At 40.0% G+C, this 13,952-nt stretch overlaps 1 protein-coding gene across 1 annotated transcript; it reads right to left on the reverse strand.

Moving 5' to 3' along the window:
- Window positions 1–3,161: 3,161 nt before the first annotated feature.
- ripk3 (receptor-interacting serine-threonine kinase 3) lies at window positions 3,162–13,784 on the reverse strand. The gene is made up of 13 exons (XM_030076203.1): window positions 13,616–13,784; window positions 11,767–11,930; window positions 11,465–11,648; window positions 9,802–9,957; window positions 9,183–9,331; window positions 8,740–8,789; window positions 7,899–8,054; window positions 7,479–7,561; window positions 7,224–7,290; window positions 6,525–6,589; window positions 4,932–4,989; window positions 4,640–4,833; window positions 3,162–3,712 (listed from the first exon to the last, which is right to left on the reverse strand). Exons 2-13 carry the CDS (start codon window positions 11,922–11,924, stop codon window positions 3,488–3,490), a joined length of 1,545 nt encoding a protein of 514 aa, XP_029932063.1. The 5' UTR covers window positions 11,925–11,930; window positions 13,616–13,784; the 3' UTR covers window positions 3,162–3,487.
- Between the last annotated feature and the right edge of the window lie 168 nt (window positions 13,785–13,952).

Below are 13,952 nucleotides of genomic sequence, written 5' to 3' on the forward strand. Positions count from 1 at the left end.
TTGCTGACTTTTTACCATCATGGCTGCTTGCTTGCTTAGCTTCAGCGGTGTCATACTACGTCATATGGTTCGTTTGTCTGATTGGACGAGTCAGCTAGTGGTCAATCCGATCAGCTGCTACATATTTTTGCAAACGCCTGTTGTTGGCAGCTCTGGCCTGTTGCAAATGGTTCGAGCCCAACAGCCCAGACTTTGTGCCAGGAAGTGAACAGAAACAGGTTGTGCGAGGTTAGGCGTGTGGGAAATGGAGGGGTGAAGAGAAGATGAAAATATTCCAGCTTTTTCTGGATCTCGGGGTCCCTGTTGCAAGATTGAGAAATGGATTTGAAAGAGAGAGGGAGAGTGGCAAGCCATCGGGGGTGTATAGTGTCCAGCAGGGGGAGATAGAAAGGGTAAGGGTGGAATGGGGCTAAAAGATGAAGGATGGAGGTGAGGGATAGGAGGGAGGACATCGATGATGACCAGATGTTAGGGGTAAAGTACTCTACTTCTTCTTGGTGTACCTTTGTACCATCAAATAAGGAGGTAAGGAGCTCAAAAACTGAAGAACAAGTGTAGCAATTGCATTTTTAAGGTGATACTGGTATGCAAAGTTTGGAAGAAAACATGAAGAAAATGGAAATCTTCATGGTTCTCGCTATTCATCTCTAGGAATTCAAAAGATAAAGCAAGCCTCTTGTCTAACAGGGAGAAACAATAGAAAACCAGAAAGTATGTATGTGCTTTATATGCTTCAGATGAATGGGTGAATGTAGGTTTTACTTTGCACCGAATAATCCTGAATGTAATTTCCATTTTCAGTCCTACACTATCCTTTGACTAGTAGACTGTAAAGTGTAATTCTCTGCTTGCGTACTCCATGTGTTGGCCAGTCCGATGTCTGTGATTTTTCATTTATGCATGAAATGCATAAGTAATAAACATTTGTGGCAATAAAGATTACTATGGATACTGGTGCTTACAGAGTAAAATGCATCTGTTCCAGCCTAAAATATGTTAAAATCTCTATATCTGATCATTTATTCCTCAGGTATAAATGCATTTGAGCATTTAAGGTTACAGCTATGAGTTAATGTTTCCTTCACATGCATGCACAGGTTTGATGCAGTGTGTAATGCAAAGCCTATGGAAATCCTACAAAATTGGCCTCTGTAATTAATGCAGTCTAATTTTTAATCTTTGTATCTTTCTATGAAGCACTTTAGCCTATAATATCCCATCCTCAGATCATACTGAGACTATTATGGCCTCCAAACCACCTTTACCACAACGCACATACAGTTTATAAATGACTCCATCCTGCTATTGCAGACAGCTGGCTGCTCTGTAAATAGTGAGCATCCCTGCTGCGCCCTGAGAGGTGTATTCTGAGTAAAGGTGGGTGTATGCTAAGTTTTTGACCCAACTAAACCACGACACCACCCACACACACCAGGACCGCTACCTTTCACACGCCGTCTTGTGAAAACGTCTCTAGTGCATGCCGTTTTGAGGCTTTAATTAAAACTACATCGTGATGCGTGGCTGCTCCGTGACTCGCTGGTGGCTCTCTGCAGTGGATCCGGTGGCAGATGGAGCATTGGCGATGACGGAAGGGATCCGGTGCCAGGAGCCTGCCGGGATCACACTGGACCGTCACAACCGATTAGTCTCAATGCCCCAGTGCACAGCAGAGGCCTGTGTTAGCACTTTAGAGATTCGTGTCTGGAGTACAAAAGCATGAAAAGAGTTTAGTTACAAAAGGAGATGACTGATGCAGAAAAACTGAGGTGTCGAATAATTGATTCGAAAAAACATGAAAGCAAATTAATTCAGTTCTTTAAAAAGTGATCAGTAACTTCAGGTCATAATCTGTAATATATATTCACCTCACATTTATTTGGTGCTGCTGCATCAGAGAGAGAAAGAAAGGGGGAAAATGTTACCACTTGTTGATTAAAGCCTTAAAAAATTTCTATTTAATAAAATTACATATTAAGACATTTTTTTTCCATCAAAAATAATGCCCTCATGCCTTATAATGGGTTAGGCATAACTCAACACCTTTGCCTTCATTTAGTATGCATGTATTTATGGATGTGTAAATAGTCCCCACCTCTATTTAACCCGCTACACACACATACATAGACACACACCCATACACATATATTTTGGATAAGCATGCAAATAACAGCCTCTGCAATTATTTGAAAGGGTTTGCTCCAAAATTAGACTCCCTCCCTCAGAAAAGTGAAATTGACTTTTACAAAATGACTGAAAGCAATAGGTAACTTTAGTCAGTATTTGACAAAATACCACCACCGCCACTTTTTTCCCTGGCTGAGTCTGTATTTTAGAGATAGAGAATGAAACTTTTCCCAAAACGGACAGACCTTTTCCTTGATAAATACTAGTTAAAAGGAAACAAAGCACATTTGATGGGATTTAAATCAACTTTGTATCAGTTGATTTTCACAGCTGAGTCAGTGTTGATACCTAACTCGATATTGATATTTACTTTATATCGATATTAGATATTTACGGTGATACTACGTTGAATATTAACCGAAGACACTCCAAATAAAATATTTTACGCATAACACACTGATAACCATTGAAAAATTGTACTTAAATGTTGCTTTGTATTTACATCTTTACTGAAAAACAAACAAAAAACAACAAATGCCTGATAAGTCTAGTAACAGGGACAGCAGAGGAGTACAAAAATGCCTCCCTGAGTGGAAGTAAAAAAATATTTAACATCCTTTTAGAAAAGCATCAAATCCACAAAATACAGACAAAGTAGGTTCACAACTTCAGAGCAGAAAAATACATGTTTTTATCATACAGTTCAGTGCAGATGTAAGGACTCCAGGCCCACATAAAAACACAACTTGCAAATAAATGCTCTGTTTTGCTTTCTGTGGGAAACCAGATGGGTGGAGGTTTCAGGATACTAGGAATATTATAACTGCATTGACTTTCCAATATTTCCCAATGATTGCCATAACTTTTTTTTTTCCCTCATTCATTATACACCCATCTGGCACTTCAGGAGGCTAAAACAAACCACAAGAAGTATTCAGAATCAGGTTCAGGTCTGATTAATAGTCAGGCTGGTGTTCAAGCAGTTTCTGGCTCCTGTTTCATGAGCTGGCATCATGACTATAAATATGTGTTGACCACAGTTGGTTAAAAAAAAAAAAAAAAAAAGATCACACATGTCTCATATTTACACTGCTGACATAGCAATAGTGAAGTTTTGCTCGTTCATCTATTTTTGTAAGCAAAGAGTCATATAAACAAAGCATTTAAAATGCCAACACAATGGATTCTACCAGCTTCTGAATCATAAGGGCTTGTTGTCCAAAAAAAAAACAGCTAAGCCTTTATACAACGCTACTCTTGCAAAACATGATTTTCCAGTTGTGGAGTGAAGGCAAAACCAACCAGGGAGAACAATCAATAGGGAATTAGAGAACTTAACACGAGATAATTCCATGTAAACTTAGCCAGCGCCGCCTGTCTTCGCCTGGTGTCTTCCTGATTGCTGTGGTAAAAGAGTCACAGTAGATGGCGCCGTGGGGTGGCGTCTTCTCTCGGAGATGTCTGTGTGGATGCACATGTAGTTGTTGTTGCCGTTCTGAAGTCCAGTGACGTGGCTCATGTGGATGGAAATTCCTGGTGCAGAGCTGGGAGAGCAGGCGAGGGTCTCCGGGCTTGAAAACTGACGCTGCAGGTTACAAAAAGAAACATGATATAAACGTACAGATAGATAGATAGATGCTTATGTATAATTGATCAAAAGAATAAATACATTAAGACAGTTCTTTGAAAAGTAGCCAGTAATGTGCTACTGCATCACAGAGAGAGAGAAATAGAGAAAAATTACCACTTCAAAGATCCATTCCTGGCATTGATTAAACCCTTAAAAACTCACCTCTGTTCAACAAAATTACATATTAAGAAGTTTTTTCCATGAAAAATAATCCCCTCCTGCCATTAAATGGCTTACACATCACCCTGATGATAATAATGATAATAATAATAATAATAATAATAATAATAATGATGATGATGATGATGATGATGATAATGATAATAATAATAGTAATTAAAAGCCAAGGTTAAAATATTATTATACTGTGTTCATGTTCTGTGTCTCATTGTTTCTGTCCATAATTATTTCGGAATAATTATGGACAGAGAGAGAGAGAGAGAGAGAGAGAGAGAGAGATAAGAATGTGATGTCCTTCCTGACTGAAGACTGATTTTTGAAGAAATTATCTACATCAGTATAGCGGGTAAGTGTAAACTAAAATAAACTATATGAGCTTATCTATGAACTGTGAACATTTTCGTATTAGTTAGATCTCTCTCAGGTCAGCATAAAGGCAGGATTAGCATCAGTGGGCTGAGACTTTTGATCAGAAATGTTGAATATGATGCAGAGCAACTTACCTGCCCTTACCTGCAGTCTGTTATTATATTTCTCTAAGACAGAAAACAGCTTTACCAATTTGTCATTATTATCCTTCAGGAATGTGACATCATTTTTTTTTTCTTTTTTTTGGATCTCTTATTGTGGTATAAAACTCTTATGCAATGATGCACAGTAAATTAAAAAAAAAAAAAAAAAAAAAAAAAAAAAAACAGATACCTGGTAAGGTCCAGGCAGGTTTGGCCCGATACGTGATTGGGCAATATTTTGTGCTCGGTCCTTCTGTGACCTCCACAGCAAAGGAGATGGAGGTGATGCTGGATTGGGTAAAACAGAGGACCCTTTTGCTTTAAGACTGGTCGGGTGGTCGGATTCAGCGTGAGCTCCTCTTGCTGGTCGAGGTGAAGCCTGACCTGGGTGGGAACAAGAATAACAAATCGATCTCAAAACATCAAACATCATCTTTTTTCAGTACTTTCCATAATGTATCCGCACCCGGCTTCCTTTTTACCTTTAGCACTGGCACTGGCACTGTCCCGTTGACTCGCTGTCAAACCACCAGCTGTTTCCTGCAAGAAAAAAGGAAGTCAAGCTCTGTCTGTGTGATAAGTGTCGCCAATGTGAGTTACATGGCTTTGTCAACTTCTAAATTCAGTATGAAAGGATTTAAAGCAATCTATACAAAGCATTACATCTGAAAAACATGCTGATGTACTGTATACGAACATACCGATAAATACATGAATATTTAATTTAACAGATCACATAAAGACACCATGATTACTGGTGTTAACACTTTTCACAAGGTAAGAATCGAAGACGAAGAACACGAAGAATCATGAACCACAGACTCAATGTTGCACCTGAAATCCGGAAACTAAATAAACCAGGTTTATTTAAAATGTATAATCACAGTTGTCTCGACACATTTACACTTTTTTAAGGCCATGAGAGAAAAAAGGGACATGGCTAAACATATACATGCCTACATATAATTCACTTATACAGTTGGTACATAATCAATTAATATGCAATATAGGCAGTGCACATACCAGGAGTTTAAAAGTACATATTTTCAAAAGTTATTTAAGACTTTCTAGCCTGCCTGCTTTTCTGGTTGAGCGATGTGATTGGTCCTGCAGTTGTGGCGCACAGTGAGAAAATGCTGTGCCGCCTACAGATTTCTTGTTAACCCCAGAGACAAGAACATAACCAGATCCTATGCAATGGATTGTAAGGGACCAGCAGTGTAAGACGGTGCCAATCCATCAAATTCTGTGTATCAACTTCAAAATCTGTTCTTGCACAAATGGGGGGCCAGTGCAGTCCGTGTCACTACATTTCTTTGTGTGACTAAGCTGCAGCATTTTGAACTAATCAGAGTTTATTGATGGAGCGATGTGGTAGGCCAGAGAAAAACATATTGCAGGAGTCTAATCTTGATGTGATAAAGCAGAGGTGGAAAAAATTATTTGTTCTTCAAAAGTGAGTGGGGAGGAATCAAAAGTGAGCGAGCAATCAAAAACGACACCTTGATTTTTAACTGTCTGATTATGGGCGATGGAGGGGGTGGAATTTAGCAGCTCAGATGTGTGCTTCTTGACGCTGATGATTAAAAACGACAGATAGGCAGCTTTGAAGTTTAGAGAAGTGTGACGGCGCATCTGGAATAACAGGGATGTAGATTTGGAAGTCATCAGCATAGAAACTGATTTTTAGATCGACTCTATGAAGAATACCACTATGTCATTTGCAACGAGTGGGATATTTTCCTCTTTACTGGACATTTGGCTGGCGAACTAAAATCTGGCAAGCCCTGTTGGGAAGTATTGTGAAGAAAATGCACCCCCTGAAACTCTTATTTTATGCATGTAATGACTGCAGTGTTATATGTGTTAATGAATCATAAAATAAATGTATTCATTCATTCGGTATTGCAGTTACTGTCTTTTACGAACTCTCAAATCAAGGACGATGAAGACAGGGAAATCCTAAATGAGAACATTGACGTTTTTAACTGGGTGTACCATCCCATGAGTTAGAGTCTCAGCGGGTTGCAGGCATCGGCACATGCGGTCTCTTAACCGGATTTGAAGACTCTTACCTGAACCGGAGGTGGTCCTGTCAGCACGTTATGACACACTTCCACTGGTTCTACGCTGGAACTTCCTAAAAAAAAAAAAAAAAAAAAAAGGTAAAAACAAAAAAAAAAAAAAAAGAAAAGAAAAGAAAAGAAAAAGAAAAAAGAAAAAATGAAAAAATGAAAAAATGAAAAACTTAATGTGGAAATAAAGTATTCCAAAATGAGATTTCCACTATATGGCAACCACAGTGCCTACTTTGGGCATTTTGGGCAGAGATTTGGGTTTTTTGGGGGGAGATTTGTCTGCTGGTAAATTCAACCTTTAGATGATGGGAAAATAGCAACCAAAATCACTCATGTATCACCAGCACATCACTGGCCCCATCAGCTGATCTCATCTCAAATGTAAGAAAATGAGAACCTCAGCTCCAAAGCTAAAATGTGAGTAATGTTGAATAATCTGGTCATACATCTGGTTTTGTGAAGGAGGTTGAAAAAATGTATGAAATATAACAGGTAATAATGGGCAAACTGATCAAATAGGACAATATTTTACACATTACACATTTATTTATTCTCAAATTTCATTTAAATCAAGAGTTATAAGAGTTACACATAACTCTATTATACATTAACTTTATGTTGTTTTTTATGGGGTGGTGGTATTAGTGGTGTGGGGATAATGTGGTGGAATGATAATAATTTAAATTATGAACTAACCTAAAGGCCGAGTGATATGAACCTTAGCGACCTTGTCTAGCAATCTTCTTTCTTCTTCCTTTTGGTCCTGGAAAGAGGAAGAGGAAGTGAGAGAGAGAGACAGAGAGAGGGAGAGCGTACGACAGTCAGTCAGTGACAGACAGAGAGAATGGAAAAAAGAATGACTTGCTGTGTCATGCCACTGTTTTCAGATTTTTGTTTTTTAAAGCAGCACTTTGATTTGATTCAGCGTGTGTCAGGCAGCTCCATCATTACCAGCTGTAGCACCACCCGATGGACGGCGCCGTTAATGGCATGCTTGTGTATGTCAAACAGCCCCTCTGTCACAGTGATGCACTCTGTAAACGACACAGGCCAAGAGAGAAAATACCAACAATAAGGCTGTGTATCACAAAAATAAATCTCACTCACCCCTGCGCTGTTGATTTTTGGCATCATTTCTGATTGTAAGACGTCTGTATGTATTAGTGGGTATTAAAAAACAAATGCATTTTGTATTTTTTCCCATGATAACTCTCAATTTGTGCTACTTTTCATCCACGTTTATCCTGAAAAAATAACCGGGCCTGTTCTGTCTCTACATCTCCATGTCCATATACACCTACACTCTGTTTAATTCTGTATTTCTAATCTGACTTCTACCTCCCACCGTGGTGAGTACTGTAACTTTCTCACCGAGGGCCGAGGGCCTTTGGCTGGCTGTTGGGTCCCAGCAGCTCTCCATGAGTTGCATCAGGTTCGACAGTCCCGCTGCCTGACCTCGGTCGATCACGTGCAGCGGTGGCCTGTCTCCCTCAGAGATACGCAACCGCACTACGCTGGAGATGGCATCTAGAGGGGGATGAAGTCAGGAGTGAGGATTAAGAAGGGTGACAGGGTGGTCTTGCAGGTAGACAGACTGTCCCTTTAAGAGCAAGGCCACAAATTTGGTCGATGGAAGGTGCATGCACACAAAGCACATTTGGACTGGGAAAAGGTACAATTCTGAAGCTTGTTTTATTAGAATATACAGTAAATGGCAGTCAATGTAAAGTTAGTGGGGATAAGAAGATGGATGTTGACAGTCAGTCTGGACTCATGCTCATAATTGGTTATTTCTTTATGTACTCTTAAAGGTAAACAACAACAAAGACAATAGACAAATCCATCATGCTTACCCTAAGTTATTAGGACCATAATTTTATTTATTATCACTTCCCTCACAGCAAAGGTTACAAAAACTTTTTTGTGCTATTTGTGATTTGATGTGCCTGATGTTTGCGAGCCCTTTTAAACCACGCTTGTAAATGGGCAATGTGAACCCCCCCAAAAAAGCAAATACAAAATACACTATGGTACAGATGAAACAAAACTGTTTCTTTTTTTTAACATTTCAAGTTGAATAGACAAAACATAAAGGACTGAGGACGTGAGGTTTTATTTGGCATGAACAGGCATGAAGGACGAGTAGACCTGATGCATGAAGAGAAAGAGGAAGAAATAAAATGAGCAAATCTCTGCACCAATAGTCACTCACTTGCATATGGTTGTTTACCCGTGACAATGGACCACAGAAGTATGCCATAGCTAAAAAAAAAAAAAAAGAGAGAGAGAGAGAGCAACAATCAGGAGTTATACCACAACAATCATCTTCTACATAACCGAGTATCATACCTGAGGCAAATACCATCTGCACAAGATTCTCAGCATTTGTTTTTATCTGGCTGGTTTACTTGATGGGTGGGTTTTGTTTTGATATATCAAAGTCAGTACAATGAGTGCCAGAATATTTAGACAACCACAGGAATGTGTTCACTGTTTGGGTGTGGTTTTTCATGTAAGAGAGCACAATGTGCGCCAAGAGGTTTAGTCATTTACCTCTTTATAAAACACTTCTGTGCGCAGGAACTTGCCTTGAACCACGACATCCCATTCATTCAAACAGGCTTACACAAATCTGTATAATTATCCTCCCCTTACCTATAGATGTCCGAAGCCCGGGTGGGGCTGTACGAAATGTTGAAGGCCTCCGGTGGCATGTAGCTAATTGTTCCCCCTTCATCGTCATTTTTCCTCTTGGATGCCCGCGTGACACTGTGGGAATACCTGGCGAGGCCAAAATCAGTGAGCTGGAGATAGAGAAAAGCAGAAGAAAGGGGGAATAAAGAGGAAGGAAGCAGAGAAAGGCGGGTAAGAGTCAATCATGGCGCAACAAAATGATCAAAAACAAACATTTTACAAACCCCTAATGTGCATGGATACACCATTACTTTTGATTTGGGATATTTGGCATGTGAAGGCAGTGGAGCAGTTTGCTTCATTGTATAAAAATACAATGATTTATATAATAATTGTAATATATAAATACGTAATTATAATATATAAAAATTTATATAGGTGACTGCCTATATAAATTAGGACAGAAAGTTGGGAAACATTTGAATCAGACTCATACTCATGTCTATACTAGATGATTCTCTAATCCCCCAACTAACCTGCAGCAAACCCACAGAAACACAAGAAGAGCATGGATTCAAATCTTTCTTGCAGTGAGCACAGTCTAAACCTCAGCAGAATGAGCAGCAGTCTTGGGACACACCTTGGCATTGAGGCTGGAGTCCAGCAGCACGTTGCTGGGCTTCAGGTCCAGGTGGAGGATGGCAGGGGATCGGCTGTGGAGGAAATTCATGCCCAGAGCCACTTGGTGAGCCAGTCTGAAGGCCAGCGGCCAGGGCGGCGCTCCACACAAGGCTTCCTGGAAGTTTAATTTTGCAAGTCATTTGAAAGGAAGTTTCTGTCAAATGATTTGTGGAGAAGGCAATGGTGTGATGGAAGGTATACACAGGTGTATATAGTACATCCACCTCTTTTTCTGGAAATTTACATCCCCTCCTAACAGCCTAATGGCCATTTAAAAACATCACAGTTGTCCCACTTCCTCTTCAGCAACCTACCTTTCTACTTAGGACTATATCAGCCTCATCACAGGTGACAAACTAACATACAAAGCAAAAGTACAAAAGGCGGTTCAGAGTCCCTAAATTTAAGAAAAACAGACTAAAGAACTCTTTTGTATATCAGTCTGTCCTGCTTTTAAACCAACATCGATGATTCAGAGGAGATGTTTGGTGTTTTGCTCTTTCTGCTCTAGTGTCCTGTCCTGTCCATCGTTCTGTCTTGTAATGTACTGCAATGTTTTGTCTGTAACCGGTTTTGACCTGTTTGTATTGTATTGTAAATGCTGATGCCATGGAGGCAAAACAAATTTCAGTGTAAGCTGACAATAAAATTGTATCGTATCATATCGTAAAAGTAGGTTGATAAGTAGGTAAGTAGGAGGGACAGTAACAGATAAGCGGGTGGAGCATGTAGGTTAGAAGGGCAGTAGGTATGAAAGTAGGAAAATAAGAGGTAAGATGGCAGGTAAATAACCACATATGTTGTTATTTGACAGGCAGGATGGTGGAAAGGTTAGGGAGAAAGTTCGGTTGATTGATAGGTAGATTGATATCTACAAAGGCAGATAAAGTTAAAAGGTAGGAAGACAGGACAGAGAGGTATGTGTGATGAAAAAAAACACTTCACTTAAGCATTATGATTCTTTTTTCTTACAATTTTTAAATCATTTTTTATTACTGAACGAGTTAATCGAGTTTAAATACATTTTGGTATTTTGGGCCACAAACCCTGCAATCCAAATGTGTTCTTTTGGCCTGTTGTAAAATGGTGTATCTGTGCAGACTGTGGCCTAAACAGTCTTGGAGTTGCATCAATTGGGTTTCACTGGAAAGTTGAGACTCTTGTGGATTCAGTGAGCCACATTTGATTCATGGGTGATGATGTTAGCCCCCATAGGAGCCATTTCATTGTCGTGAGACCATCTTTTGAAACTTGACGTCATTGTATAAACCCATTGTGGCCTATAGGATAATCGCAGCTTTGTGGAACGTTGCATCCACAAACTAGAGGATAATTCAAAAAACAAAAACTCGCAATAAATCATAGTACTAAAGAATCACAATACATATCAAATTGGCATTTAAGTATCATGATTGTATCGACTTGGGGGTTAACATAGCATCACAGCCCTATAGAAAGGAACAGTATGTATGTAAGCAGGAAGGGACAAAGGTAGGTAGGTAGTTAGTTTAAAAAAATGGTAGACAAAAAATGAGGTAGATATGGAAAAAGTTAGATAGGTGCTTAGGGAGGGAGGGTGGTAGATAAAAAGTGAAGTCGGCACTGTAGGTACTGTAGGTTACCTGCAGGGAGGCCAGCGATCCTCTCTCCATGAACTCCATGACCAGACCAAGCTGTGAGGACAGAGAAGGAGAGGGCAGGACAGAGGGGGGCAGTCGACCCTGGAAGACTCCGAGGACCTGCAGAATGAACGGGCTGCTCCCCTGACACATCATGTCCACCTCATGCAGCAGGGACGAGCTGGACCTGCGTACGTGTGAGTGTGTGCGAGGATACGGAAAAACAAACACAACCATTAGACGCACTGGGAGTAATCATACAAGCATGCGTTTTCTTTTATCTGCAGTAAACTGGAAATCTTTACCCGTCATCATAGTGAAGCAGTTTTACCGCCACGTCGCAGCCCCACTTACAGTGCCGGGCTTTATAGATTTGACCAAACCCCCCCGAGCCGATAACATGCCAACTCTGCAGGCAGGAGTCAACAATCAGCTCTGGAGATTTGCAACTGAGCCGTGACATGGTTCACTAGAGGAGGGAATTACAGTAGGTTATTCACAACAAAAATGCATGCTGTAGAGCTTATTTCTTTACTGAAACACTTTGATGCTCAGTATCTCTAAAAATATACAGATTTGTAACACTGTAATCTTTTTTTTATTTCATCTAAGAACCCATAGCTTTTCTATTATGATACATTATAGTCAACAGGTTGCTGGTTGAATCCCCGGCTCTGGTTGTATTGTCAAAGTACCTGCAAAGAAACTTGACTATAACCCCCATGTGTTTGCACAAGCCTGCTGAAGGACCGATATCACATCTGTATGATAATGATTCCTCTATTTTGACCTGCCCTTAAAGGAATATTCCAACGTTTTGGGCTTTTTTAATTAATTCCCCAGACTGAGATAAGATGTTTGATACCATTTTCTCCTCTGTACGTCCAGTGGTTCAGTTCCTGTGGGTACCATTTTGTGTTAGCTTAGCATAAAGACTTGAAGTCTATGGGAGTCATTAGCCTGACTCTGACAAAGTAAAAAAAATAAACCTTAAAGCAACTGATTTTAGCAGCTTTGGGGTCACTGTAAAGTTGATTTTGTTTTTCACTTTGACAGAGCCAGGCCAATGACTCCCATAGTCTTCAAGTCTTTATGCTAAGTTAACACAAAATAGTGCCCATGGGAACTGAGCCAATGGACACCCAGAGGTGAAAATGGTATCAAACACCTTGTCTCAGTCTGGGTGAGTCAGAATTATGGGTATTTTGCCCCAAATATTGGAGTACTCCTTCCTTCCTAACATTATGTTGTGTGAATTTTTCATAACTGTTTCCATTATTTGGGAGTTAAAAATTTCTTTTTGATAACCCCTGAATCTCCTTGACCAAAGTGGATTAATAGTCAATGACAAGTCCATCAGAGTGATTTATTAAAGTTCCTGCTTTATATGGATTTTTTTTTTATCCAGTACCACTCATTGGAAACGGACAAACAGACCTCTGTAGATCCTGGAGAGTTTATGTTTATGCTTTCATATCCTCAAAAAATGCTCAAGTCCAACATGAGAGCCATTTTCACACCTTTTTTTTCCCTCTCTTGCCTCCTAGTACTACCAACCTATGTACATGAACACTAACAGATAGATAGATAGATAGATAGATAGATAGATAGATAGATAGATAGATAGATAGATAGATAGATAGAGCAGAATCACCACTTTGCAGCTCACACACAGCAAATTATAACATTTTGCTCAGGAAATACTGCACTGTATGCTACACAGACACACACACACACAGAGTATGATAAAGAGATTATTAGACTAACTGAATGACTGATCGATTAACTGGTCGACTGATTGATTGGAATACACTGATTATCTATACCCTTGTAGTCAACAGTTCAAGTCTGCTAAGAAGATGACCACGCTTCCTGCATCCCGCTGGCACTTCAGTTGCCATAAAGAGGACACATTGTGCTCTGAAGATCTAAGAATCGTTGAAAAACAATAATACACGTATTTTCTCACTGTCAGGAATGTAACAGGGAGTACACAATCAAACATTAAATTAAATCCCCCCACCTACTTCAAATTTCCAGCTCATTCATTACAGTTAACCCATTGTAATTAGATGGTAGTACATAAATAAAACCCCCCAAGGTGTAATTAACCTTATTGTAATTTTTTTTCTATTCAATGGGGAAAGTACTCACCCGCAGAGACATACTCATCTTCCGCATCATCCAAGGTAAAAGACTCTAAAAACCCGTCAGCTCACGTGTCGTCAGTGACTTTTTCGCCAAAGCTGATTTGTTCCACATAAGCGGAGAGAAGCAGAAGTGAAACCGGCCCGTTCCTGAGCCAGTCCCACAGACGCACCAAGTCCCACTTCTGCTTCTCGAGCGGTGTGTGTGTGTGTGTGTGTGTGTGTGTGTGTGTGTGTGTGTGTGTGTGTGTGTGTGTGTGTGTGTGTGTGTGTGTGTGTGTGTGTGCGCGCGCGCGCGCGCGCGCGCGGTGTCAACAGGAAACCTAACCTTTCTGCACCGCCCT

This window comes from Myripristis murdjan, chromosome 18 (genome assembly GCF_902150065.1).
Source record: "Myripristis murdjan chromosome 18, fMyrMur1.1, whole genome shotgun sequence".
Taxonomy (NCBI): Eukaryota; Metazoa; Chordata; class Actinopteri; order Holocentriformes; family Holocentridae; genus Myripristis; species Myripristis murdjan.